The 27,979-nt window shown below is 61.0% G+C and overlaps 1 protein-coding gene across 5 annotated transcripts; it reads right to left on the bottom strand.

Annotated features, from left to right (window-relative positions):
- Nucleotides 1-49: 49 nt before the first annotated feature.
- On the bottom strand, nt 50-27,839 carry PLEKHG5 (pleckstrin homology and RhoGEF domain containing G5). Of its 5 annotated transcripts, XM_043573666.1 has the most exons (22): nt 27,755-27,838; nt 26,816-26,892; nt 11,307-11,436; nt 10,016-10,118; nt 9,579-9,636; nt 9,143-9,234; nt 8,584-8,720; nt 8,157-8,302; nt 7,475-7,669; nt 7,203-7,397; nt 6,819-6,914; nt 6,158-6,208; nt 5,882-6,031; nt 5,459-5,569; nt 5,178-5,327; nt 4,950-5,087; nt 4,660-4,779; nt 2,885-3,017; nt 2,670-2,785; nt 2,400-2,587; nt 824-1,600; nt 50-538 (listed from the first exon to the last, which is right to left on the bottom strand). In XM_043573666.1, the coding sequence occupies exons 1-22, from the start codon at nt 27,756-27,758 to the stop codon at nt 529-531; spliced, it is 3,177 nt and encodes a 1,058-aa protein (XP_043429601.1). In that variant the 5' UTR covers nt 27,759-27,838; the 3' UTR covers nt 50-528. The 5 variants fall into 5 exon arrangements, with proteins under 5 accessions (XP_043429601.1, XP_043429602.1, XP_043429599.1 ...); XM_043573667.1 differs by lacking the exons at nt 26,816-26,892; nt 27,755-27,838 and adding an exon at nt 21,582-21,724; XM_043573664.1 differs by lacking the exons at nt 26,816-26,892; nt 27,755-27,838 and adding an exon at nt 17,198-17,334.
- Between the last annotated feature and the right edge of the window lie 140 nt (nt 27,840-27,979).

A 27,979-nucleotide genomic window follows, 5' to 3' on the forward strand; every position in this document is an offset into this window, starting at 1 on the left:
ACCTGAGTCAGGAAAGGGGCTGGTTCCAAAAGCAAAGAACTTCTTCTGGTAGTATATACAAGTCTTTATAAAAGAATCAAAAGCTCAATAAATATGCAACTTTACACAGAGCCCAACCCGAGCCTGGGGTGGCCAGTGGGCCTGGGAGAGAGGGAGGCAAGGACAGGAGAGCAAACATCCCGTTTGGGGCCGGATGAGGGTGGAGGTGGGAAAGGCCGCCCTGGAGCCCACCCCAGGATTGGAGCTGGTGACTTCAGGGAGCAGCGAACAAGGGACCCTGCGGGGGTCGGGTGGACAGGTTAGTGGGGGTGGCCTTGGGGGGAGTCCTGAGGAAGTACTGCGGCCTGGGCCTGGAGCTCTGCTGAGCCCCCCTCCACTTCCATCCAGTCTGGCAAAGTGCAAATCGGGGGTCCTGCCCGGCGCTCTGGCTACTGTGCGGGCAGCAGCCGGAGCAGGGACCCGGATGCCCCAGGAGGCATGCTGTTTGCTGTCTCTCGGTCAGTGGCACCCTCGGGGGCCTCCCTCTGCTCAGACCTCCCTGCAAGAGAAGGGAAGGGACAGACAGTCCTTCCTTGATCGATGCCACTTCCAGAGGGGGCTCTGGTCACCCTCCCTGCCCCACCAGACTCCTTAGGCCCCTTCCCCACCACCCACTGTAGACACTGCCATTCAGGCCCTGAAGCAGGTCTCAGGCTCCCTTCTCCCATCCCCACCTCCTAATGCCATCTGCTCCCAGCCATGACAGTGCCCCTACCCATCCCGGGACTCAGTGCCCCCAAGGCCAACACACTGGGCCACAAGCCCTCTACCCCAGGCCACTCACGAGGCAGTGAGCGTGGAGTTAAGCAGCAGGGTGGTCCTGATTCGGTACAGTTGGGCCAGCGTCAGCTTCCGGTGCTGGGCAGAGATCCCTGGGTGGGGCTCGGGCTGCACCCTGGGTGAGGCCCCCAAGGACAGCTCTCTGCTCCTCCTGGTGGGTCTTTCGGGCGCCCCAGCTGGGAAGCTGGTTCTGCCCTCCAGCTCTGATAGCTTGGGGCCACTACCAGGGCTAGGTGCCCCCCGGTGAACCCAGCTGGGCCCGGCTTCCTGAGGGGAGCCCTGAGTCCTCGTGCCAGAGACCGTAACGGCCAAGCAGAGTTCTGACAGACTGCGGCTGGGGGCCGGGGGCGCTCCACGGGCAGTGGCCCCTGATAGCAGCTGGAGGAGGCTAGCCTCAGATTTGGACTTGAGCAGGTGGGGCGGGCAGAGCAGCAGCTGGACAGGGGTGCGGCGGCGGAGACGGGGTGAGGGTGGGGGTGAAGGGGCCTGTGGTAACTCTGGGGGCCGGGGCGCTGGCTCCACCACAGGGGCTGGGGCCACGAAGTCTTGCAGGGAGGTGGGGGAGAGGGTGCCGTAGGCAGAGTCCATGGAGCAGGAGCGGCCGTCCACGGGCCCCAGGGGCAGCAGCTCGCTGGTGGGCGTGACAGATGAGGCAGTGGTGCTGAGAGAGGTCTCGTCCGACTGGGAGCTGAAGGGGCCACCCTCGAACTCGGGAGAGGACAGCGGCTCCCCAGGCTCCACCACAACCATGGCCAGGGTCTCCGTGGAGCCATCTGAGGCACTGTGGGGCCGGGAGAGGACAGTCAGCCCAGCCTCAGGAAGCCCAGATGGCCTGGTATAGCCAGTGCTTGGCAACGCAGAGGTCCACAGCCTCCGCCCTCCCGACTTGAGGCTCAGAGATGGCAAAAGCATGTGGCCTGTGAGCCAGAGCTCCCAACCCTGGGCCCACAACACAGATACCCATAATGATGTCTGTCACCATCACACTCCTCCCTCCAGCTGGACACAGTGCAACAATCCTCAGCTCAGGGGCGCCCGGGTGGGTCAGCTGGTTGAGCGTCTGACTCTTGATCTCGGCTGAGGTCATGATCTCATGGCTCGTGAGTTTGAGCCCCGTGTCGGGCTCTGCACTGGCAGTGCGGAGCCTGCTTGGGATTCTCTGTCTTCATCTCTCTCTGCCTCTCCCCCACTTGCTCGCTCACGCTCTCTCTCTCAAGAATAAATTAAAAAAAAAAAAAAAAAAAAGAATCTTCCGCTCAGCTCCACCCCACTGGCACTGGGGGATCAGAGTCAGCGCTCAAGTTCAAAACCTTTTGCCATCCCGGCCGGGACTCTGGTGGGAGACAGAGCCCTCTCCCTCATGTTGTGGTCACGGCACGAAGCCATTCGGAGGAAGGTGGGGAGTCTGGGCCCTACCCGGTGTCAGCAGCCCTGGGGTCAGGAGGGCCCCGCTCGGGGTCAGCGGCCCTGGGGTCAGGAGGGCCCTGCTCAGGGTCAAGAGGGCCCTGCTCGGGGTCAGGAGGGCTGGGCCGCAGCACTTGCCCTGCTCTGGCCCGCTGAGCGGCCCCGGGCGAGCATACCAGTGCTGGGAGTTGAGACTGTTGCTGCTCCTGCGCAGGATGGTGGGGGAGCTGGCGGCAGAAGTGCTACTCTCCCCCGCTTCCTCCTCGTCCTCGTCCTCGTCCTCTTCGTCCTCCTCCTCTTCCAGGCTCTGCAGGTGCGGCTGGCTGCCTGGCTGCTCCTGGGTGCGCAGCTGCTGCAGTTGGTTCTGCAGGTGGGGGAGGGGGTGGTGAGCGGCTCCCCCCGACAGGCCACCCTGGCCACCCACCCGCCCACCACTTGGCTCTCACCTGGGCGTTGTAAATGGCGTCCACCCAGCCACGGCACAGAGCCTGGCCGCTGGCCTGGAACGTGTAGGCCCCCACAGCACTGTGGAACTCATTCAGGTAGATGAGGAGAAAGGAGCCTGGTGAGGAGGGACTCCCATCAGTGCCAGCTAGGACCACAGCCCCTGCCCATCACGGCCCCCTCCCCACCCCACCGGGAGCAGGGCCGGCCTCCTCACCGGGGTCTCGAAGCTCCCGGCACACAATCTTGTCCACCAGCAGCGGTGGCCGGATGACCTTGGTCCTCTCGGCCTTCTTCACTGCCTTGGTCACCAAGAGTAGGTCCGTGAAGAGGAAGCAGTACACGTCCATCTGGAGTGGGGGTGGGGGGAGCAAGGGGAGCAGGCCAGGCCCGGGATCAGGGCCAGGGTCTTGGGACCTCAGCCTATCTGCCGCGATGCCCTCTCCTGGGCTGGGCCCCTTCCTGCCTGCACTTTGGTGATGTTGCTGGGGGCACCCGGGTTTGGTCAAACGCCTTCCCTGCTCCCTGCCCCCCATGAATCTGGGAATACAATTAAGATGAAGAGCAAGGTGGAGCTAACATACTTGTCATTTATTTCAATTAAAGGTTTACATTATAATTTAAAAATAATTCCAGAAATTGGTAAACCACAAGAAATTATAATATTCTCAAATGATAGAGAATAACTGAACGAGGCTCAAAGACTGCTTCCATTTGGGTGGTTCAAAGCATGTCTGAAGATTTTGAGGCTTAAGTGACTGTCAGCCAACAATTAAAGGGTCCAGGGCAGCAGTGCTGAAAGTGTTCACTTTTAGATAGTCCACAATATAAAAATTATTCTTTTTAAGGGGCGCCTGGGTGGCTCAGTCGGTTGAGCGTCCGACTTCAGCTCAGGTCATGATCTCGCGGTCTGCGGGTTCGAGCCCCGCATCGGGCTCTGTGCCAACAGGTCGGAGCCTGGAACCTGCTTCGGATTCTGTGTCTCCCTTTCTCTCTGCCCCTCCCCCGCTCACGCTCCATTTCTCTCTGCCTCTCAAAAATAAAGAAATGTAATAAAAACAAATTCTTTTTTTTAATTAATTATTATTTTAGAGAAAAAGTGTGTGCCTGTGTGAGAGAAAACAGGGAGGGGCAGAGGAAGAGAGAGGATCCCAAGCAAGCTCCAGGGTCAGCCAGAGTCTCGTGCAGGGCTCGATCTCACAACTCAGGGATCAAGATCTGAGCTGAAATCAAGAGTCAGACGCTCAACCGACTCAGCCACTCAGGTGTACCAAATAATTCCTTTAAAAAAATTATGTTTATGATAATATTAAGATATTTGTATTTTTCACTTTGATCCCCTCAGAAGTGAAAAAGCAGAGCTTTCCAGAAGCTACAGGACATGTGATGATATCATTGTGATGGCTAATGGACTTCTGCTTGTGTATTTTTATACTTTCTAGAATTTCCTATGGTAGTAGTTTAGATTGTAAGTATTTTCAGAGATTATTTCAGTTTGTTCTCAAAAACAATACTATGTGTCTCTTATTTTTGTTTATAGGTGTTATTACAATAAACTGTACCTTAGTTATAAAAAAAAAGGTTTACATTAAAGAGAAAGAGGGAAGTGATTTTAAAACCACAATTTGCAGGCTCTGGGTTAAGCACCTGGGATTAATAGCTCAGGAGCGAGGCTCCAGGTTGTTCCTGGCCTGCTCTTGGAATGGGCCCCCTCCCTCCCACCAGGAACCCACATGGCACCAGCAAGTGGGCAAGACCAGCATCCCACGGGCTGTGTGGTTGCTGCCATATCTGTAAAGAGTAAACGGCAGGCAGATCATCAGCCCTCGTGTGACCACAAAGTCATCCCTTCTTGAATTGCCACCCAACTGCCAGGGCAGCTGAGAACCACTAAATAGGGCCCAGAAGGTCCCCAGGAAAGGGTGGTCCAAACGCACAGGGGAAGAGGGGGTGCAGAAGGGGCCCCGGGCGTGAGGTGGTCCCTAGACTCACCTTGCTGTCCTTCCCCTCCTTCATCCTCAGGCTCCCCTCCAGCAGCAGCTGTCGTGTCTCCTCGGGGGAGGCGCCAGGGATGGGTGCTGTCAGGTCCAGATGCAGAAATTCCTTCAGGAGCTGGTGATTGGGGGCGGGGCGGGGGGGGCACGTGTAGGGAGGTCACGGTCTGACTCCCCTTCTCCGCTGGAAGTCCGCGCGAAAGATTCCCGGCCTAGGCGCCTGTCTGCCAGGGTGGCCCCTCCTCCATTCCCACGGGGCCAGGGTCCCCCGCACAGGCAGCCTCCCACCTTGTCCACCTCATCGTTGCTGCCCTCCACCACCTCGTAGGCGTCGATGCGGCTCACCACGGCCGCCAGCCGCTGCCGCTCTTGCCGCTGCCGCATGCACGCGTTCACGTGGTGGATGAAGCGCTCCACCGAGTCGATCTGCAGGGCGGGCAGGCGATGGCAGGTTCAGGGCCAGGGTCTGGGGGCGACCGCGAGCTGCGGAGGGACCCCGCGCGCCTCCCCGGTTACCATGGTGACGACGGCCTCCTTGGCGCGCGGCTCGTCGGTCTTCCTCAACACAGACTTGAGCAGCAGCGGGTACTTGGTGAGCCGCTGGTGGGGCTTGGCCAGCATGTCGCTCAGCTTCAGCCGCTGGCACTGCTGATGCTTCTCGGCCCACTGAGGCGCAAGCGGGGACTCGGCTCAGGGCGCGCCCCGCCCCCGGGCCCCAGGCCACGCCCGCCCCCCCACCCCCCGTGCACCTGCTGCCCCGGTGGGCCCAACTGTCCTGCGCCCCGGCCCTTCCTCACCGTGACGTATGCCCGGAAGAGGTCGTTGTCGCGCAGCAGGCCGCGCATGTACTCCATGCAGCTCTCCTCCTCCATGCAGTATCGTATGTAGGGCTTGAAGAGGGAGCCGAACTGGCCCGAGACGGAACAGGCACGGTTACTGCGCGCTCTCCGCGGCCAGGCCCTGCGCCGGGAGCCTCACGAGCCCTCCCTCGCCGCACTTTCGCGACCACCCCAGGCTGAACTTCCGCCAGACAGAAAAGGCAGATGGCCAGGTGGGGTTCAAACCCGGGCGACCAACTCGGAATTCCTTGCCTCCGACCACTAGGGGTCACGTGGCGCCAGGGTCGGGGGGGGGGGGAGGCCGGGGTGGTGGGCAGACGGGATCGGCGCCCTAGCCCTGTCGCGGTGTCCCCCACCCCCCGTGTCCGGCCCGGCCCGTACCATCTTGAAGCCTCTGAGGAAGTCCCCGGGCTGCAGCAGCGCCCGCGTGCGCCGCGCCTTCTCCAGCACCGGCACCATCACGCTGCCCCACAGTCCGCGGTGCAGCCGCACGATCTCGGGGATGTTGCTGAACAGGCGCTCGGCCTCCACCTGAAGGGGCGGGAGGTGCGCTCGGCCCCGCCCCCGGCCGGGCCCCGCCCCTCCGGCTTCATCCTTGTGTCCCGCCCCCGCCCCGCCCCCAGCGGCAGGCCCCGCCCCCCCGGGGCCACACCTCACCTCACACAGCAGCCCCGATTCTTGCAGGTTCAGGAGGCAGCAGAGGAACAGCTGTGGGGGCAGGGGGCGCTGCGGCTGGGGGGGGCGTCCCAGTCCCGACGCCCCCCCACCCCCAGGCTGTTAGGCTCCCCTCTACCCCTTACCCCTCCCAGGAAGCCCTGAAGCAGCTTGGGACAGAGACGGTTCACCCCTTCAGAAAAGGCCCGACCTCCACGGCCCACCGGGGGCTCATCCTGCCTCGTCCCCAGAGGGAAAGCTCTGGGAGACTGGCCTTGCAGTGACACCTGGAACTCTCTCCTCCAGCTTTGTCCTGGCTCGGCCCCAAGTTTCAGCTAAGGAGTTCTTCCCGAACCCCAAGCCAAAGATAGGTGCTCTCCCCAGGGTGAAGTACACACACACACACACACACACACACACACACACACACTCACACTCCACTTCCACAGGCCGGGCGTGGGCTGCTGGGCACCTGGCACACAGCAGGTGTTCAGAGACAGTGGCTGAATGAAAGAGTCCAAGAGTGAACCTAGTGCTCAGCTAACTTGGCAAACTTGCCCAAAGCTTTCTTTCCCTGTTCTTCTGCAAAGCCCCAAACTCTGTTCAGGGGCCCCCAGAGGGAGGCCCTGGGGGGCAGGGAGGCAGGGTGCGGACCCACACTCACGTTGGTGATCACCCTCAGTTTCTTAATGTAGGAGGCTTCTGTGTGCAGGAGCTCCCACACCGCCTCCTGCTGGTGGCACTGCCTCCGGGACAGCTTCTGCGGGAAGTGCAGGAGGTTGGCCAGGAGTCCCAGAGTGTGCCAGGATGACCCGGGAGGGGGTGAGCCACCTTGCAGGCAACCTCCTTTTCCCCGTGGAAACATGAGGTCCCCCAAGTTCTGCACCCTCTTCCACCACTAGAACAGCCAAGCGGCACACCGCATGTTCCTCGCCTCAGTTTCCCCACAGCCTGGTGGGGAACACCTTGTAGAGCACCTTGTCACTGGGTCCTTGGAAGTGTCCCCTTTCCCTGAAGGGAAGGGAGGAAGGGCCGCGGCTGTACCCACCTCAGGCCCATCAATGAGCTCCCGCCAGCTGTCTTCCAGCCGCAGACAGGCATCCTCCTCCTCCTCCTCCTCCTCCTCGTCCCCCTCCTCCTCCCACGAGTCGTGGTCGAAGCGCAGCCTGCGGGGCAGCCGCGGCAGCCCGAAGAGGCTGTAGGCGTGCAGCTTGCCCTCCAGCTGCTCCATCTTGTCCACCTCCTGGAAGGAGACCCACAGCTGGGGTCAGGGGACGGGCCCGCCAGCCACCCTGCCCCAGGGCCCACGGGACCACATACCCGGCCCAAAGCGCTGGTGCTGGGGCCCGAGCTGAAGAAGCCACTGAAGCGACTGGCCGCCCGGTTCTTCCAGCTGTCGCTGCCACCGCTGCTACCACCGGGCAGAGAGCAGCTGGAAGGCGTGGGGGCCTCCTGCCCAGGGATGCTCGTCTCCCCCAGGAACTCCGACATGTTCTTTCGGCGGCGGCCAGGGGCCTGGCCGGGAGAGGGCGATCAAGGCCAGGGCCCCCCTGACCCTCACACCCCCCTACCCCACAGTGGGTTTCCTGGACCTCAGGGAAGCTGAGACGTGGGAGGGTCTCTGCATCCCCGCCCTGGGATGCCACCTCTTCTAAGACCCGTAGATGCTCTGGAGGCTGAAGATCCAGGCACAGGTGTAGCTGGACCACCGCCCAGCCCCCAGCCTCAAGCACCACACAGTCACAGGCACACTTAGATGCACAGCTTATAAGCACAGCTCCAAATGGATACACACACACACACACACACACACACACACACACACACACACTCCTCAGGCATTAGCAGACTCTCAGAGACAAGACCCATTATCTTGGGGCTCCCTATCCTCAGAGCCACCCCTATTTTCCAGAAGGGGAAATTAAATCCCAAGAGGTGAGGGGCCCAGCTGACCTCCCCTCTAAGGTCCCTCCCCGCCCCCAGCCCTGACACAGCCCCTCACCAGGATATCCAGGCTCTCCCGGCGGCTCTGGGGTTCCACGCGCTCCAAGGAGGGGGGCCCGGCCCTGGCTGGCCGCAGGATTGGCAGACTCAGGGATTTGGAGTCCTTCACTCCCTGTTCCACCTTCCCCTCGTCCCCCGGTTTGGCTGGGGCAGCAGTAGGGGGCAAGGAGAGGTCCTCAGCATCCAGGCCCGGTGGAGAAGGGAACCTAAGACCTCTCTCTCCTGGATCCCAACCAAGGCCTAGCTGCCCTCCCGTGAGGCCCCGCCCTGCCAGCACCCATTGCCAGGGCCCAGCAGAGACACCTGTATGGTAATGAGCCAGCTCAGGGCCATGGCCAATGGGAATCTGAGCCTGGGAAGAAGCAGCCATCTCCGGGAGGCCCAGTCAGGCCCCAGCCACCCCACCTGCCAGGTTAACTGCTCACCTTTGACCCGCAGGTAGTGTCCCCCGAACCTGTAGGCCTCAAAGGTGAGGGACAGGGGCGTGTTGGATTGGTCCAGGTAGATATCCACCTTGCCCAGCGTGATGCCCTTCCTTTCAAATACCGGCAGCAGCACCTCCCTGCCCCAGGATGGGAGGGGTGGCTGTTAGGGGGCAGGCACACAAACCCCCACCCTATGCCCAGCCCCAGCTCCACCCCACCTTACCAGTGGGAAAGGGAGCCACCCGCAGGATCACACACAGGTACGAGGACATACAGGTGTGCGTGCACACACAGCTGCCTACAGAGGTTCGCACGCTCCCACATGGGTCGACACACAAGCCAGTGCTCCCATGCCCTCCCGCTTCCGTGTCTGCCACCAGGGTGGACACTGTCACGTGCTGGTCCACATCCAGGAACCGGGCCATGCGCACACGTGTTGGAATCCATGGGTGGGTCCGCTCACTCATCGGCCACCACACAGACACACACAGTTATGCCTGCAAGGAACCCCCGCACCCCCGGCCCCACTCCCCCTGCCTCGGCCCCCACCAAGCCCTACCCCAGCGACTTCTTCTTCATGGCTGGTACGATCTCTGTCTCAATGTCTACATTCAGGTCAAACTTCAGGGTGAAGCACTCCTTGCTGGGGTCCTGAAAGGGTGTGGTTCTCAGCTTCTGCACCCCTTGTCTCGGCGCCTCCCCGCCTACCAGGGTGCAGGATGGGAACCCCAGCATGGGAGTGAACCCGGGGATCTCCCCAGCCTGCCTCGGTCCCAAGGAGGTGCCCAGTGTCCCTCTTGCCCAAGGGAGGTGTTCCTGTGGCATCTCCCATCCGGTAGTGGGCGGCAGGGCAGGGAGGGACCCATTCACTCCAGGCCCTGTTCCTGGTCCTGGAGCTCAGAGCAGACGGGCCCAGTCTTGGGGATGGAAAGGAAAGGGCCCAGGAAGGGCAGGGGCTGACAGGAGCCCCCCCTGACAGCCCGGGGGCTCCTTACATCTGTGTGTCTCCTCCTTGCCTTCTTGGAGAGTTTCAGGCCTGTGCTCTTCCGGTCCCTGCAGGACAGAGGGCAGAGGCTGGAGGCACGGGTAGGCCCTCACCAGGGCGGGATGTGAACAGGCCCCGGCTGCCCACTCTTTGCTCACCCCAGGCAATCAGATAACTAACTCAGGTGCAGCTCAGGCAGGCCAGGGCCCACAGGGGCTGAGTGCCCTCTGGTGGCCAACCCAGGAGCCACACCCAGTGGTACCTAGACAGGAGTCTGCCTGCGCCAGGCTGGAGGCTGGCCCAGGCTGGGCAGCTTCCTCCAGGAATCAGGGCATCCACAGGGACATGGAGGGGTCTCCAGCCGGGTGTTCTGAAGCCTCTTGTCCCTGGATCTCTGATCTGAGATCCAGCCTTGGGATCCCTCAGGTGTCCGCTTTGCCCACCTACCCTTTGCCATCCAGAGAGCTTTCCTCTTCCTCCTCCAAGTCCGCTGCAGGGCTGGTGCGTGGGGGGCATGACCGGGTAGACACGTTTCTGGCCAGAACAGAGCCTTTGGGGTAAAGTGGGAGGAAAGGTCATGCCTATTCCCTCCCTGGCTGCCTTCTTAGCCTGCTACCAGTCCTGGGAACCCCCCACCCCCAACAAACTAGGGCCCTTCAGGTCTGTGCAGAGAGGGGCTCAGTCACTGCTGATCACCCATCCATCCCTAGACTCAAAAAGACACAAGCACCCTGGGATGACACCCCAGGTGATGCCCTGCCCCCAAACCTGTGGCCTCAGTTTACCCTTCTATAAAATGGGGATAAGGAAGCTCTGCCTTTGGGATTGTTGCAGGAAGGAACCAAAGTCTATGGCTCCTTCTCTCAGGCCTCCTCTCCACACAACCCCCCCACCACTGTGAACACACCCGGAGTCCCAGGAGGCCTTGGTAGAGGGGGAGAGTCCTTCTGTCCATCTGACCAGCTAAAAATGGAGACACAGGGTTGGCATTTCTGGCCAGGCTCAGATGCCTGTAAGTCACCCCAGCACAGCCAGTTGGTGCTGGGCCCGGGCCAGGTCCCCACTCAGCAGGAGGGTTTCTGGTTCCTTTCTACAAGCTCCTTCTGACCTGCCCACACCCACCCCTACGGCCCCTGCTCGCCAGCAGCCTGGCTGGAGGATTTGCCCAGCAGTCCCCTACCCTGAGGAAAAGAAAGGGGCCTTTTCCATGCTGGCCCAGGGCGAAAGGCAGGAGCAGGTATGGGATGTGCAGAACCAACGACAAGGACCCAGAACCCAGAAGAGACAGGCCTGCTCTCAACACGGGGCACAGTCCCCCAACCTTTTCTCTTGTTTAAAAACTCGTAGCACAGAAGGAGCCACAACGTACTTGGGTTTCATGATTTACAGTTAACTCTTGTTCTTCTTCTTCTTATGTTTATTTATTTTCGAGAGAGAGAGAGAGAGTGCGAGCAGGGGAGGTGTGGAGAGAGAGGGAGGCACAGAATCCAAAGCAGGCGCCAGGCTCTGAGCCATCAGCACAGAGCCCGACGCGGGGCTCAAACTCACAGGCCGTGAGGTCATGACCTGAGTCAAGTCGGCCGCTTAACCAACTGAGCCACCCAGGTGCCCCAACTCTTGTCCTTCTGATGGCTCGTCACAGCTCCAAAAGCTACCAAGACACCGTGCCCCTAAACAGGGAGTTCAGAGCTGCTCTGGGAACCCTACGCGCCCAGCCGGGGTCCCTACCCACGCTCACCTTGGGGAGGCAGGTCGAAGCGGACGTGCCCATCATAATGCATGGCGCTGTGGAACTTGCTGTCACAGGCCTCGCAGAGGTTGAGGGGCCCCCGGCGGTGCAGCTGCTGGCAGTCAGCGTGGTGGCATACCTTGTGGGGAAGGAGGGAAAGGTGGGTCGGGCCGGGCCCCCATAGAGGGTCAGGCAGGCGGGCCTGTGGCCCGACCACTGCAGTGCACAAGTGGGGTTGTGGTCCGTCCGAGGGCTGCTCTTCATTTTCCAACCGCCCATTCCCCACAGGGTGCCCTGTGCTGATGAATTCACTCTGCAGACCTTTCCCAAACTCCACCGTGGTTCCATTCTGAGGGGTGCAGAGAAAAGCAGATCCCTGCCCTCGAGGAACAGATGGTGGAGGGGAGACTTCCTGTAAGGAACCACGAGGCTGTTGCTACCAGGGTCTCTTCCTGGGGTGCAGGCAGGAAGGGCATCCCAAAATGCTCAACGCTGCCATTTGCTTCTGCCAGCTCAGTGTTGGAACCGGCAAGCCTTTCCTGTCCTCCCCTCCAGACCCTCTGCTCTAAGTTCTGTGACCTGTCTGGCCCCTGCATGGCCAAACTCGCATGGGACGGAGGGGGTTCTGGGGGAGTTAGGGGCAGGTGCTGGCAGTCTGGGTGATCAGGCAGTACCCTTCCCCCCGCACACACCAGTATTTACTGTATTTACCGTATCACCCTGTACACGTTCTCCCCCATCCCTGTGGATAACTGTCCCATTTTCTCCTCTGCCCTCCGGCTCCCACAGCCTACCTCTGACCCCTCCGCTTCCTACTTTCCTTGTCCCCTGCCCCCACCCCAGCCCAACACGTCCACCCGCCTGCCCCACACTGGGGGCGTCACCGTGCTCCGGTCCCAGCCACCTCCCAGCGAGCCCTCCCCTCCCCTATAGTGTCAGGCTCCCCGTCTATTGGCTCAAGACAGGTTCTTTCCCATCTGCGGCTCCCTTTTCCCCCGTTCCCTTTCTGCAAAGCCCTTTCTGCGAAGCCCGGTGAAACAGGTCTCCATCCTGACCACTTCCTACTTTTCCCTCCCAGTACTCGTTACCTTATTTTCCCTGGCTTTCCATTTTTAAACGTTTCAAACCTACAGAAAACTGTAAGAACGGTACAATGACATCCACACACCTTCTACCTTCCCCCGTCACGAACATTTTGTCACACTGGCCTTCTCTGTCACCTACCTCTCCCCTGGCGCAGAAGGGCGTGGGCGTTCTCCTACAAACCCCCAAAACAATGGGCACCCTCGGGGAACCGAACGCTGGTATATGATCCGTCTAAGGTCCGCTGTCTGAACAATGGCCTTTATAGCTTTTTTCCCCATACGGGAGCCAATTCAAGATTCGCGCATGCGTTCGTTTGTATCTGTTTATCCCTTTAAGAAAGAGTTCTCTGTCCTTTTTGTTTTTTCTTTCATCACACTGACGTTTTTGAAGCATTCAAGCCAGCAGTCTGGGAGAAAGCCCCTCCACGGGGATCTTTCTGGAGGTCCTTGGATGGTTTCAGGCTGAGCATTTGGGGCAACGACACGAGAGAGTGGACTGTGCCCTCCTCAGTGCGCCCGTCAGCGCGGCTGGATCCCTTGGGGGCCTCGCGGTACTGCGTAAAGGCCCTTTTTCTCTTTGTAATGAATAAGTAACCCGTGGGGAGATAACTTCGAGACATCCTGTTCCCGGCAATCTCACACTCCAGGGTTTTCACATCCACTGGTGACGTCTGCCTAAATCAAACATGACTACGACGGTTGCAACGGAAGATTTTCTAATTCTTCCCTTCTCTCGCAGACCCTCTCCCATCTCGGGCCCCCACCATGTTTTCTTTTTTTTTAATAACTGTTTTGTTTTGTTTTGTTTTGTTTTGTTTATTTATTTATTTGGGGTGGGGGGGAGAGAGAGAGAGATTGAGAGAGAACCCCAAGCAGGCGCAGAGCCTGACGCGGGGCTCAAACCCACACACCGTGAGATCATGACCTGAGCTGAAGTTGGACACTTAACCAACACCCAAGGGCACTCCCTCCCTCCCACCATGTTTCTAAGTCCACGCGTAGGACCCAGCACTGCCACAGGTGGTCTCTTGCACACCGTCTCCTCCGTGGGCCCCAGGACCCCATGTTCTGTGGCTTTCCCCGCAGCTTTTGGCTCTCTTGCCTGCCTCCTGCTCACGTTTATCCGCATCCCATACCCCTGGGGACTCAGCCGGTCTCGTGACCCGAAAAGCCATCTACGTGCCGAGGGCTCCCGGAGGTAAATCTTCAGTCAGGTCCTCACCCAGGACACCAGACCAACCTTCTCCATGCCCCCCTTGGGTTCCCAGAAGCACCTCCCACTGCCCACGTCCTCTGGTGTGCTGCTGGACTGCCCCCTGCAGCTCCCTGCACCTCAGTCAATGGCAGTGCCTTCCAGCTGTGTGGGTGTATGGGCTGAATTGCGTCCCTCAGACAGGTCAAGGCCTAACCCCGGGTCCCTCAGGATGTGACCTTATTTAGAAATAGGGTTATTGCAGATGCCTTTAGTTAAGATGAGGTCATGCTGGAGTCTGTCACCAAGTGGCGTATGGGGTAATCCTGTGACTGGGGTCCTCACACAAGAAGAGGAGAGACAGAAACAGGGACACGTGGGAACGAGGCAACCGGCTTAGACTACACTGTGTGGCTCTCCGTATGTGGAGAATAAACTTCCCACGCAATCGGGGTTCACTGTCACCGCAGCTCCAGGGAATGAATACATTAGGCCCAAATCCCTGGGGTCACCTCTGACCGTTCTGTTACACCCCCATCCAGTCGATGGGATGATGGGACGATGCTTGCGGCTCTCCCTTCAATAGCTGTGGCTTCAACCCGGCCAGGCTCATTAGCCCACTGCTGCCCCCTGGTGGCCGTCCCGGTCACTTCCCAGCGGGATTCCAACAGTGACCTCATAACCGGTCTCCCTGCTTCCACCTGCCCTGAGCATCATCTCCGTGAGCAGCCAGAGTGGCCCCTGTTCAACCAGGAGTCACATTCACCTCCTCAGAACCCTCGACGGCTTCCCATCTCACTCCAGGAAAGGGCAGAGTCCCGTATGGTGACTGCAGGGGCCCTCCTGCCCTGCCCTCCTGTCCTGGCTCACCCTGCTCCACCCACGGCCCCCTGGCGACCCCGACTCGCTGCCTCCGAGCCCTGACCATCTGCCACTCCCTTGGCTGGAATGCTCTTGCACTCTCTCTCTCTCTCTCTCTCAAAAATAAATAAATAAACTTAAAAAACAACAACAACGCTTTAAAGTCAATGCCGCTCCACACTCTCTGTCCCCTCGGTGTCCTTTCTGCGTGGACCAGCCTGTTTCACTTTGGTGCCTCTCCAGCTCGCCAGCCCTGCAAGGACAGTGATTTTAGTCTGTCCGACTCACTGCCCTAGCTCAGGTCCTAGCCACTCAGCGAATACTTGTTCGGTCTACTAATCAGGGTGATGCAGGGTCACTGAAGAGTTTTGTCTGGGGAGAGCCCCATCAGAGATTTTCAAGGTGACAGACAGGGTGAGGACAGACAGCAGAGAAAGTAATCAAAGGGAGGAAGAACAAGTCTGATCGCTGTAACTCGGGGTCACCGTGTGCCTGGGGCCGCACGGAGGGCCCCTCCCCCGAGGAGGCAGGAGCTACGACTGCCTCTATTTTACAGACGAGGAAAGTGGGACTCAGGGAGGTTTCGAGTAACCTGTTGGGCCTCACACAGCCAGCGGAGCCGGGACTGGAACCCAGCGTGGGTAGCTCCAGCGCCCAGATGTCCAGCACATTCATGCCGGCTATCTCTTGGGTGGCTAAGAAGGGAGAGAGGAGCGGGGGAAGCCGGCCCGGGGGCAGCAGTCGGGCGGCCGGTGGGGGAGTGCTATAGTGAGAAGGGGAAGCAGTCATAGTTTGATGCTGCCTGTTTGGGCTCCTGTGTCCTCCTAGGCCTCGGTCAGAGAGAAAACAAAACAAAACAAAACAAAACAAGAACACCCAAAAACGTGGGCAGAGAAACGACAGCCAGCAGGGGGCAGACTGGGGACTCCTCTGGCTCCAGGGGGTCTGACGTTTCCAGGGCTGGGCCCTGGGTGAGCGGCGGGGCGTGGACACGATGGCCCAGACTCCCGAAGGCAGCCTGAGCGCCACATGCGCCCAACTCCCACACCCTTCTCAGCGGTCTTCAAGTGTGTCCATGGGGTTTTGGGCAGGGGTGAGGGGCGCCCCTCAGCCAGCGCAGCTGTTTCTACCTTCACTTCACCTACTCCCAAACAGTGTGAAAACCGCCATCCTCCACCATGGCTCTGCCTGCCCGGCTGACAGACATCAGCCCTGGCTTTGCAGATTCTGGACCCTCCTCCTCCCGCCCCTCCCCCCACCAGCTGCAAGCATCTCCTCTTGACAATGACTCCGGGCAAGGCACCCACCCCACTTCAGCCCCTTCTTCCCGAGGAGCCCCGCAGTCTGCCAACCAGGCGGCCATCCCCCGCCTCTGCATCCAGCCTGGCAGCCGGCCTGGCACAGATGGCCCCTCCCACCCCTTCCAGGCCTCTTGTGATTTCCCCGCTGGCTTCATTTTGCTGGCGCCCAGGCACAGAGCGGTGGGACTGCGGACCTGCGGGTTACCCAGGCCCTAGTCTCATAGTGGGTGGGAGGTGACATGGCAGGGGCCATGCTAGGTTCGAAGGGTCCTGCGGAGGGCCTCCGGGACCCCTCCAGCCCAAGTCCCTGGCTCTCTGCCACAATCCTGTTTTTAAACCAATCTAACGTACGGGCGGCAGATTGTACACAGAGTCACTCCCGATAGCAGATTCAGCATTCCACGAACATTTATTGAGCACCTACTAGGCGCCCGCCCTGTGGAGGCACTGGTCTCCCTGAGGCGCTCAGGAGGACTCACTTCCCAGCTCTGTCCTGGGCTCTGGTGAACACCACCGCCGCTCCTCCTCCCGTTACTACCCGTAACTACTACCACTACTAATGGTGACGGGAGCCAGCGCCCCTCCACCGTGGTGACCTCTTCTGCTTCCATCCCCCCAGCAGCCCCCAGGCTCAGGGACAGCAGGGGCATGTGAAGGTCAGGCCCAGGATCTGAACCAGGTGGGTGTTTCTTTACTTAATTCAACGAGTCTGGTTGATGATGGCTTCCAGGAGCCCCCAGAGAGAACCTCAAGGCCACTGGGAGGCTCAGACTGGGGTGGGCAGAGGCCCCTTGCTCTGACTCTGCTCCCCCACCCCTTCTCGCACCTCCATCCCCAAACTGCTGGGTGTCCGCAGCTCCCTCTGGGAGCGAGGGTCTCCCCTGCGCTAAAACAGGGCAGCCCCTTCCCAAAGCCAGACTCTTGGACCTTCTCTCAGACCGAGGTGCCTATTCTCCACCTCCTTGTTGCCCACCCACCACGGCCACCCTCTGAGAGCTGGCACCACCCCTGCCAGTGGGGGAGGGGCAGCAGGGTCCAAGGAAAAAAGTTCCCGGGACTCAACCCACCGAGAGGAGAGCCCACCGGATGGAACAGCCGGATCACCCAGCACCTCCAAAGGCAGCGAACGGACCCCAGCTTTACGAATAACAGAGGGGGCCCGTTGGGGAGCACGGTGGGGATGGGGCACCAGCAGTCAGACTTCCCCACTCGCACACCAGCCAGAGGCTGGAGCGGGGATGGGGGGAGGGTGGGCAGGGCCTGGGCGGAGGAAGGACAGGCAGCTGGGGCCCCAGCGCAGGGCCTGGCACCCACAGGTGAGTCGGGAGGCAGCCCCAGACACAAAAGGCTAAGGGCTGGCGGGCCACCTCGCCGCCCGGGGCCCTTCGGTCGCAGGGTGGGGAAACATCCCCAGGGGCGGGCCGTCGCGCGCACCCCCGCCCCGCCGCCCACACCCCGTACCTGGCCTTCGCCGTCGCGGGCGCGACCCTCCGCCGGACAGGGCAGCCCGGGGCCCGGCCTGGAGGCCGCGCGGCGCCCGGAGACGCCGGGGCCCGTCCCCATGGCGGCCGGAGGAAGCGGCGGTCTGCGCCGCCCGCCGGACAAAGCGCGGGGCTCCGCTTCCTGCCATTGTGCGGCCGCGCCCGCCCCCGGCCGAGCGCGCCGGGACCCCGGGGCCCCCGCCCGCCTCGGCCATCCCGGGGCGGCTCCGCTGCGACCCCAGCCCCGCCCCCGGCGCAAAGGTTGGGGGCTCGGGCGTCCCCGTCGGACCTGCTCTGGGCCTCGGGGAGCTCCCAGGACGAGGGCGCCCGGGCCGGCCCGCCCCGGCTGCGGAGTCCCGACCCCCCGCCCAGCCCCGCTGGCGCCCCGCTCCGCCCGGCCCTCCACCCCACCCCCAACGCCGACGTCTGGGGCCCAAAGGCCCCTCCCTTCAGTCCTGGAGACCCCGCCTCAGAACCTCAGCTCCGGGACCCTTTCTCCCTCTCCCAAGGGAGCCCTCCGAAAGCTGGTGGCAGAAGGGGGTGGGGGGCAGAACGGGGACACCTGTCTCTGCTCTGACCTCCAACTGGCCGGGCCACACATCCAGCGCTCAGAGCCCCTCCGGAGCGTCACCCTGGCGCCCGCGCACAGTCCTGGAGAGCCCAGCCTCAGAGCCTGGGCCTGGGGGACCCTGCTCCCACTGCCCAGGCCAGCGGTGAAGGCAGAGGAGCGGAGGGCTCCAGGCGACCGACCACTGGTGGAGGCGGCAGGCGATAGGCAGGCACGTGGGTGCAAAGGGCAGTGATGGTAGATCTTCCGGAGCCCCCAGGAGTTGGGTGAGACGGAGCATCGGGAAAACCTGGGAGCCCAACTCGGCTTTCCCCCCAGATCTCTGCTGCTCCAGGCTGGGTCTGGGTCCCTTCCACCAGCCCCACGGCCAGGGAGGCGCTCTTCAGAGCACTAGATTAGAGGGACCAGGATTGGGGGGGGGGGGTGATGGTGGGGTCCCCGCTGTAGATTACACTCACTCCCAAGAGGCGGGGGGCGGGCACTACTATGGAGTGACTCAAAAGTCTACATACAGGCAGGACTGAAACCCAGACTTCGGACTCTTGTTCTGGAATGGCCTCCTTGGGACCCCATCTCAGTACCTCTGGTGCTGCAGGGGGGACATGATGTCATCACCCTACCCATCCCCTACACAGCTCCTCCTCCATGGGGTGGAGGGGGGGGGACAGGGCAGGGTCTCTGAAGATGGCTCTGAGGAGGCAGCAGTTTACTCCAATCAGGAGGTTTCAAGGACCACCTCCACTCCCAAAGCCCAAGCCATCCACTGTCCACACCACAGGCAGATAGATCTTTTGAAAACTAAAACCTGGACACCTCACTCCTCCCTTAAAACCTTCCAGGAATTTGGAATAAAATCCCAACATGGCTAGCCCCGACCTCACCTCCCGGCAGGTCCCTCATGGTGGTCTCCATGCTAGCCTGCCTCGTCCATCCCCACGACTCACCAAGCTCAGCACCCGCACCTCTGTGTTCTCTGTCTGGAACCCTGTGCCCCTGATCTTGCCACGGCTGGCACTGGATCCCGGCTTCAATGCCACCTCCTCAACAAGGCTTTAACCTCCTCTCAAAATAAGCCCCTTACATGTCTCACTTCCAATCCTCTTGAACTAAACTCTTTCCTCCTAAGCATTTAAAACTACCTGAAATTGTTTGACTTCCTTGTTCACTTCTTGATGACCACCCCTCCCCACTTGAATATCCTCTCCAGAGGCCAGGGTCCTTAGCTGTCTGGCCCACACGGTGCCCTCCACCCAGCAGGTGCTCAGTGTAGACTAGGAGAACAAATGGATGAAAGCAGAGGAAGGGTCTTCATGCCAGAGAAGGCCACGAGGGCAGGGAAGATCTCTGCCAGGGTGTCCCTTCCTGCTGCCAGTGGTCGACAAAACCTTCCCCACTGCCTGACTGTAGGATTGCTTCTTTTTGCTAGCAAACATGACCTCGGGCCTGCTGGCCTGGGCGGTGGTTTCTACCACATATTCTCTGTTCTTGCTGCCCTACAGGCTGACAGCTGAGCACTCCCAAATGCCAGGCCTGTGCCAGTATCCTGTTCACTACTCTCAAAGGAAGAGGCACGGTTACCATCTCCACTTAACAGATGGGGACACTGAGGCTTGGAAAAGTTAAGTGGCTTGCCCCGGGTGCAAAGTGGGGAAACAGAAGAATGCCTGTGCTTTGGACCACTATCCAGGGGCCTCAGGCAGGGTGGGGGGCATGGAGACCAGCTAAGTGGTGGTTTAACAGCAGGGCCTTGAGTTCTACCGGCTTGGGAACAGGGCAGGTCCCAAAGCCAGTTCAGGGGGATCCTACTGGCCTGGGGTTAGCAGGTCACATCAAGCAGAAACCTCGGGGGCTGGGCCAGGTAGGTCACCGGAGGTCATCTGAGTGACCAGGCCCTGGCCATTCCCCAGTCACGCTGCTTCTTGCTTCCTCCAGCCACGGCAGAGGGCCTGCTCCTCAGAAGGCCAGGGCCCTAGTGCCCCAGGGCCGAGAGGGAAGGAGGGTCAAGGAAGCTGCAGAGTCAGGGGAGGAAAGGAGACCCTGGCCCTCACGCCAGGAGAGGGAGAAGGCCTCAGCAGACTCCTGGGTCCCCACTTCCTCTAGAGGAGGGAACTGAAATAGCCCATGCCCAGGACAAAGAAGTCCTCATCCCTGGTTCCCTGGGGAGGGGGCCCCTCTCCAGCCCAGCCCCAGCTCCAGGCTCATGAGTCAGGACTGGCTTGTTGAAACTGATACCCAGAAACCAGATGCTGGGGCTGATGAATAATGGAGTCTCCAAGGCAGAAGCCCCCCTTCCGCTCCCCCGCCGCAGCACCATCTCCCAAACCCAGAAAAGCAGGGGACTGTGGGCAGTCCACCCCCACAGCAGGTGGGGGACCCGGCCTGGTCTTTGGTGAGACAGAGGAGCTCCCTGTCTAGGAGGAGAGACCATAGATCTGGGGCCAGCTCCATGTTCTGCCCACAACAACCAGCCTGGAGCACCTTGGCTAGAGGGACACCACTGCCCAGGGGCTCCCCATCCGGGCTGAGCTTCCCTGGGAGCCTACTGGCCCCAAGGCCCCATCTAGCTCCTTGGAAATCCAAGGGTGGAGGCTGCATGTTTGAGCAGGTCGGCCAGGGTGGGGCCAACTCTGCCAGGCTGCTCTCCAAACAGCCCACCCAGCCCCTCCCTTCCCCTAGGCCTGGGCCTCACCCCTTGTCCTTGGATTCTGGGGCCCACCTGGAGGCAGAGCCTGCCCTGAGGCCCTGCCCTGTGCTGGACCTCTCTGCAGGCCCAGCTACCCACGTGGGCCCCAGAAGTCAGCAAGGCCCCTACCACCCCAGGGAGCAGTCCAGCTGGGACCCAGTTTTAGGGACAGAGGCAGAGGCTGTGGTCAGTGAACCTCACCTCCTGCCCAGTCCCTGCACTAATGTGCCAGGTCCTGGAGCCCCAGATGCCAGCATCGAAGCCAGTGCCTTCTCCTGATACCTCTCTCTCCAGCACTGTATAAAAGTCTCCCTGAGAGGGAATGAGGAAGAAGGCACATGCCTGGGCTACAGAAGACCTGCTTCTGGGTCCCACCTACCCCTGCCCTTGCCCATCTGTGCAAAGAGGGCACTGGCCAGTTCTCTAGAATATTCTACCTAGGGATGGCTCCTGGGCCTTAATATGTGCCTGGACCCTGGCCAAGGGGCAGAAGAACAGTAAAATCCTCCTACAGCCCCACAAACCTGGGGAAGGTTACTAGGGAATTTGTAGGGTCCAGGACCCCCTCGGTCTCCATTTCTTTCATCAAGGCAAGCCAAGGACTCTCCAGGTCCATGGGTCTTCTCCCTCCCCCCTCCCCCAATCGGGTCCCGGCCGGCCCAGACTGCCTGAGGCTCAGACTCGCGCGCCCCCTGCCGGCCTCGAAACGACTTTCCGCCTCGGACCAACTCTCGGACGCCCAGATTGGGCAGGGTCGCCCGAGCCTCCCAGCCACCCCGCGCCAAGCCCCACTCCAGGATCCTCTCGCCCAGTCAACAATCCTCACACCGGAGAGGGGTCCCCATTGGCTCCACACTGCCCTAGCGCCGAGCCAACCCCACCCTAGAATCACTGGGGTGGGGGCGGGAGCTTGAGCCCATTCCACCCTCAGGTAAATGGAGGTAGAGCCAGTGGAGCCCATCGATACCCACCCCCGCCCCCCGCAGCCCTGGGACTGCGTCGGTCCCTTTACTCCCGGTTCTGTCCATTAATTCGGGGGGAGTCCTGGACGCCGGAACCACAGCCGTCCCGATCCCAGCCCCGTCTCGTCCCCAGCTTCCCCTTGAGACTCACCTTAGGGACATGGGTCTCCTCCCCTGTGGCTGGGGCTCGGGCCAAGGCTGCCAAAGCCCCGAGGGGCGCGCAGAGCCAGGGAGACCGGAGCCGCGGGGCGGGCTCAGTCGGCTCTGAGCCGCCGTGGGGCGCGGGACGTAGGGGAATTACGGTAGGCCGGCGCGGGCGCTACCACCTGGGCGGGCCGGGACGTACCATCGGCGCGCCCGGCTGGCGAGGGGGAGCGCGGGGAGCCCGGGAAGGAAGCGCGGCCGGCGCTGGGGGGTAATCTAGGGGCCGGGCTGCGGGGCCGGGAGGGAGGGGTCGTCACTGTCCCCGAGGGGGCTGGCTCTTCACAAATGTGCGGGAAGTTCCAAGTCCCTAGGCTTTAACTTGGGCTTGAAGACGGGAGGTCGCCGGTCCCCGGCGAGGGCCCGCGGCGGGAAGCAGTCCCGGCCTGAGAGAGGGAGGCCCCGGGGGGTCCAGGCGCGGAGACCCGCAGGCCGAGCCCGGCCGGGCATCGCCCCAAGCGAGGCTCGCTTCCGCTGGATTCTGAACTGTGCCGTCCACGGCGCCTGAGAAACGGGCCCGCCTATCTCTGCCCCCTCCTTTTCCCTAGCCCGTGCCTGGCATGGCTGAAAAGGGGGCCATTCGGCCCTTTGGTGCTTCCCAGCTTCCCTCTCCCGGCTGCCTAAGTTCAGAATAACTCCGCGCTGGGCACGGGGGTTGCGGGGAGTGCACGAGGATACCGGGGAGGATACAGGAGTATTGCGAGAGGAACTGGCCCCAGCACACCAACCCCCTTCCCTAATTATCACTACGGGGTGGGCCTGGGGCCGATCTTGGGCTCAGGCCCACCATCGTTTTTCCAAACCTAGAACCCCCTCCCACAGGCCTGTCACCAGGCCAAGGCCTCTAGGCTGCCGGTTCTCTTTCCTAGAAGGCTCTGCCCTCTTTGGCAGCACTGACCTCACTGGGGCTGGGTCCACTCCAGGACGGCTCATCTTGGCCACATCACACATGGTGGGTCCTCTATCCCTGCCTCTTGGGCCTGGCGCCCCATGCCATCACCCGCTGCCCCCAGAATGACTTAGCCAAAGCCCAGGACTTCCGTTTGCCCTGCTACTCTGGTTCTGCCGCTTCCTCCAGCTGCAGACTGGACTGCCACCTGCCTACAGCTGACCAGCATCTAAAAGTCACCCCCAGAAATCCCCAGAGTCTGGCCGTTCTCAAGGGCACCCTGGCCTCCCACCTCTCACTCCCAGAGCACCACCCGGGAGAATAGGTGACTCCCTCTCCCATTATTCACGACATCCTGCCCATTCTTTCCCCACAAGGATCTCAAATCCACCCCTTCCTCTGCCCTGTGTCCGCTGGTCTTCAGCTGGCCACCACTCCCCTAGACACACCTCCCCCTGACTCATCCCTGCCAGCTCACAACCTGTTGTTAAACCGGCAGGGAACTCTAAGGTCATCAAATCCAACGTCCACTCTGCTTGAATACTTCTAGGAATGGGGTGCTCACAACCTGTACACTGGGGAGCAGCTTCAGCTGTTGGAAACTTCCCATCCTGCCTGGGCCCTTGGAGCCAAGCAGAAAAAGTCACCTCCCTTTCCTCCTGATAGCTCCTTAGAAATGGGAGGCTCTGAGGACAGACAGATCTGGTTTAAGTCCTGGCCTTGCCTTGGTGAGTCACTTACCCCCCTGCTTCATGGGATCCTATCGCTCACGTGGAGATGGGGTGGTCCCTATGGCATAGGGAGGGTGTGAGGACAAGAGGAGGTCCCTTTGGGGAGGCATAGAAAGCAGGGCCTGGCACACAGTAGGTGCTGAATACATGAGCGGTGGCTGCTAGAAGCATCACCTTTGAGAATGATGCCCTGAGGGTCCCATCTCCAGGATAAATACCCTTGAGTCTTCAGTTCCCTCTGAAGTGATGGTCCAATGTCCCCTGGGCCAGCAAAAGCCCTCCACCATGTCCCCTTGTGACCTGGAGTGCCCTGCAGACTTTGACCAGATCACCCAGCTCAAGGGGGCCCGGCGAGGAGTTGGGGAGTCCGGACACCATCTGTCCTGTGATTACTCTGCAGGAGGGCTGGATACTCACTATATCATCACCAGGCCCCCCTTGAGAGAGGGAACAAACACTCCCTTCATCTCCACCCCTCCCAAGACTCCAAGCTCCACCTGCCCTGGGGACAGGACAGATGTGCCATAAACATTTGCCATGCTGGGTGGGGTTGGCTGGGGTCTGGGCTGGAATCTGGGGAGGTCTCAGATCTCAGGGAGGGGAAGGAGGGCACGCCCAAAGCCTAGGGGTTTCTCTCCCCTTCCATGGCGGATGAACAGCTAGCATTCTCTTGAACCTACATCATGCCACACTCCACGCCAAGCACTTCACATCTGAGCCCTGTTTAATCCTACCTACAACTCAAGAAGCCTCAGTCTGCAGATGAAGAAACGGAGACCAGGGAGGTATAGTGACTTGCCCAGGGTCACACAGCTGGAAAGGAGTAGGCTTTGACCTTGGAGCCACTCTACACATCCTCATCCAGAGCAGGGGCAGGGGTACAACTTCTCTCCTGTGATCTCCGAGGCCCTGATTTCGGGGGGCTCCTGCCCCTCTGCTCACTCAGCTTCCCTCCATCTCCACACCTCCTCGTTCCTCAGGACACCAGCAGCCTCCTCCAGGAGCCTGTGCCCCGGAACCTCCAGAGCAGGGGGTAGGCGCAGGGCAGCTGCTTCATCTCAGAAGCCCCAGCACCCACAACAGGCTGAAATTTAAAAAGCCTGGAGACAGGCTTGTCAAACCCAAGTGCTGACTTCTCCCCTCCTAGGATGTCCGCTCCAGGAGGTCCTGGGCCTAGAAGTGGGCCCTGCACAGCAGACGCTACAAGCTCATTTGGTGAACGCATGAATGACATCATCTCCTTTAAAAAGCTAGTCCTGGGGCACCTGGGTAGCTCAGTTGGTTGGGTGTCCGACTTCAGCTCAGGTCATGATCTCACAGCTCATGAGTTCGAGCCCCACGTCAGGCTCTGTGCCAACAACTCAGAGCCTGGAGCCTGCTTCGGATTCTGTGTCTCCCTCTCTCTCTGCCCCTCCCCTGCTCATGCTCTGTCTCTCTCTGTCTCAGAAATAAATAAAAACATCAAAAAATTTTAAAAATAAAATAAATAAATAAATAAAAAGCTAGTCCTATCCTGCTAGCCTTCTGAGCATGGCTGGGGAGGAACAAGAATGAGGCCCTTGATCCCCCCTCCGGAAACAGCTCTGCCGGCCATGCTGTGCAAGGTGGGCAAAAGCTCTTTCCTCTCTGAGCCCCATTTCCCTCACGTCATGCGAGAATAACACTTTCCTCCTGAGCTCTCAAGGGTTCAGTGACACAAGCATCAGGGCCCGACACCCCACCTAGGGCACAAGTGCGTTTGGTTGGTGGTGGTAATTGTCACCATCAAGGACATTCTTTGTTCCTCTTCCTCAGCAAAGCAGGATGTCATTTGCCTCTTCTTTCGCTCTCTGCTTCAGCCTGCTCGACCCCTTGGCAAGACTGGCCCCCCTGCCTCTCTGATCACTCAGGCATCCTTGGCCCCAAAGTGAGTCTGTGCCATTTGTCCTAAAGTGGGTCCTACGAGTGCCAGGGCCTCGTGTCTCCCACGGCAGTCTGGGTGACCCTCTGGCCCATGGCAGTCATGCCGAGTTCCAGGCAGGCCGGGGCTGGGCTGGAGCTAGGACCGGGAGGCTGCGGAGGGCCCCCACTTGCTGAGACCAGCTCTCAACTCACAGGCCTCACCTCTACGTGGTCCGAGCCCTCCTACCCTTGCCCCTGCCTGCAGCAGCTCAGGGACTTGCCCCAGGAGCAACTACCCAAGGAGGGGCCCCAGGGCTCTGCAGGCCCCTGGCAGGATGTATGTTGGGGGTAGCTGAGGCCAGTTTGTTGCCAGGAGCCCCCATCTGGGAAAGAGGCAACCAGCCAACACCAGAGCCCCAATGCCAGGCACCATCCGTGCCAGCAGATTGTGTCTGACATCACAGCCACCCCCCTGCCCGGTGACCACGGCAACTGAAAGCCTCCCCCTCCTGTCTCCGCCCCCAGAACAGTCCTCTCTGTTCCTTCTAACCTGGTCTTCCTGTGCAGAATGTATGAGCATGTGTCTGGGCGGAGGGGGGTGGGAGAGGGAGCTGGGGGGGTGGGAGGGTGGCATTTTTAATTTCCTGCAGCTGGCAGAGCTGAGCTACATGGTGGTTAGGAACACAGGTTCTGACATTACACAGAGCCGGGCTCTGGGTTCGAATCCCAGCTCTACTATATCCTGGCCATGTGTCCTGGGGTGAGCCATTAGCTCCCTGAGCCTCAGTTTCCTCATCTATAAATAATAACGACAGGACAGATCTCAGAAGGCCAGAAGGAGGAGACAGCGAGTCCTCAGCTCCCCAGCTTGACACAGTAAGAGCTGGCAGTCATTACCATGGTCACTCAAATGCGTTCTGGAAGGGGCCACGCTTGGGTTTGAGCCCTGGCTTGGTCTCTCATGAGCTGTGGGGCCTGAGCCAAGTCACAGGACCTCTCTGAACCTTGGTATCTTCATCTGGAAAAGGGGGCACGCAGGCCGGCCCAACAGAGCTGCCACAAACAGCACATAAGGCACAGAGAGCATGTGGCACAAAGCCCGGCGCATAATGGACAGAGGTGCCTGGCGACGATATTTATCGTTCTCCCTCTTGTTCTGCCCTGCTGCTGGCTCCCAAGGCCTGGCGCTTCAGGACCAATTTGTCCCTTCTTCCCTCTGTCATTCCCATGGCACCCTCACTCTCACCAAGTCTCAAAGTGTCCCTGACCCATGCCCAGGCCTGAAGAGTGATCCAGTGCTCCAGGAAGGGGGCCAGCTGGGCACTGGAGCACAGCCTGAGCTGGGGGGGGGGGGGGGCGGGGGCGGGGCGTCCTTTCTCTTCCTGGGTCTCAGCTTCCTCATCTGTGACATGGGGCCACAGCTCCTGTCACCTCAGGGTGCCCACAAGGACTGCAGTGCAGGAAAGGGCTTTGGTGTACCCCTGCCCCCTGTTCTTACAGAAGTCCCCTCCATTTTGCTGTTTCTGAGCCAAGGGCGGCCCCTTGGCCTCTTCAACAAGCCGCCCTGCGGCCCTGCCCACCCTTGAACCCAGAGGACACTGTGGGTATCCATGCCTGAATAGAGAGAGGGTTGGAGCCCTGTCCTCTCTGCCCCCCGCAACCCAGGCCCTCCAGCCTCCCTACCTTGGCTGCCCGCCCCTTGTCCATGCAGTTGGGGTTCTGACAGCGCAGTCCCTTTTCCTCCGCCAGGCTCTGGTCATCTGCAGAGGAGAGAAGCAGAGGGTTATCAGTCGGGTGGGGTCCAGGGAGGCTGCGCCCCAGGCCAGGGCACCCAGGAGGGCCCTGGGGCCCCAGTGGCCTCCAGACTAGAGGATGGGTGGAGCTGTCTCCTCAATCCTCCCTTCAAAGGAGGTCAGTGTCCCTTTCTCTTTTAAATGCCAACTTATCTGCACGGGAATCTGTTTGCAGAGCCCTTTTCTTGTTGCAGTTCCCCAGGGAAATTATCCAGATTCCACGGGGAGAAAACGTCTTTGGAAATGAGCTGCTCCCTCCCTCTGTCCCACTAGTGGGGGGCGGGGTAGCTCAGTGACCTTGCGGGGCTCCAGATTTCCTGGGGGATCCCCAGAGGGCTGCCGGGTCCGCGGTCCCTTCTGACCCCCTGACCTCCACATCACTGCCTCTGTGGATGGACTCCTCTTCAAAGGCCCGGGGTGTCCCCTTTACCCCGCGGTCCATCTTTGACCCAGAATTTGGCCCCCTCCAAGCTGCCTCTCTTCCTAGGGGCTGGGGTGCAGCAGCGGAGGGGGCTGGGAAGGGGCAGACAGGCTGCCCGCGCCAGCCAGCGTGCAGGGCCAGGGGAAGGGGTGCTGCTAAAGCGGGCCCCAACAAGGGGACAGAGTTTGGAACCCCACCGCCCTGATTCCGAGGCCGGCGTCCACCTCCCACCGGGAGCAGGCCTTACCCAGAGCAGGGGAAGGAGCGCGCCCTGCCGCCCCCCCCCCGCTCCCCCCGCCCGGCCCGCCTGCGCGCGGCGCCCCCCGCCCGCGCCCCTCCTCGAGCCGGCGCGGAGGCAGCCGACCGGCAGGCCTGCTCGGCGGGGCCGGGCCGGGGCCCCGCACTCACCCATGGAGGAGGCGCCGAGCGGCCGGGGAGGCGGGCGGGGCGGGGGGCGCCACGGGCCGGCCGGCGGGGCGGGCGACGGCGGCGGGGGACGGGCGCCAGCCGGGTGCCGGGGGAAAGGCCGGAGCGCCGCCGCCGCGGGACCCTCGGCGGCGGGAGGCGGGGCGGGGCAGGTGGGCGGCAGGAGGAGCCCGACGGAAGACCCCGCCTACGTGGGGCGTGGCTCCG

Source organism: Prionailurus bengalensis, chromosome C1, assembly GCF_016509475.1.
Source record: "Prionailurus bengalensis isolate Pbe53 chromosome C1, Fcat_Pben_1.1_paternal_pri, whole genome shotgun sequence".
Lineage (NCBI taxonomy): Eukaryota > Metazoa > Chordata > Mammalia > Carnivora > Felidae > Prionailurus > Prionailurus bengalensis.

Coding starts and splice junctions, on each gene's coding strand:
- PLEKHG5 (XM_043573664.1), bottom strand. CDS start 17,299: ATGGGGACGGGCCCCGGCGTCTCCGGGCGCCGCGCGGCCTCCAGGCCG. Junction 2,786..2,884: donor CCGGGAGCTTCGAGACCCCG/GTGAGGAGGCCG, acceptor CCTCCTCACCAG/GCTCCTTTCTCCTCATCTAC. Junction 2,588..2,669: donor ACGCCATTTACAACGCCCAG/GTGAGAGCCAAG, acceptor CCCCACCTGCAG/AACCAACTGCAGCAGCTGCG.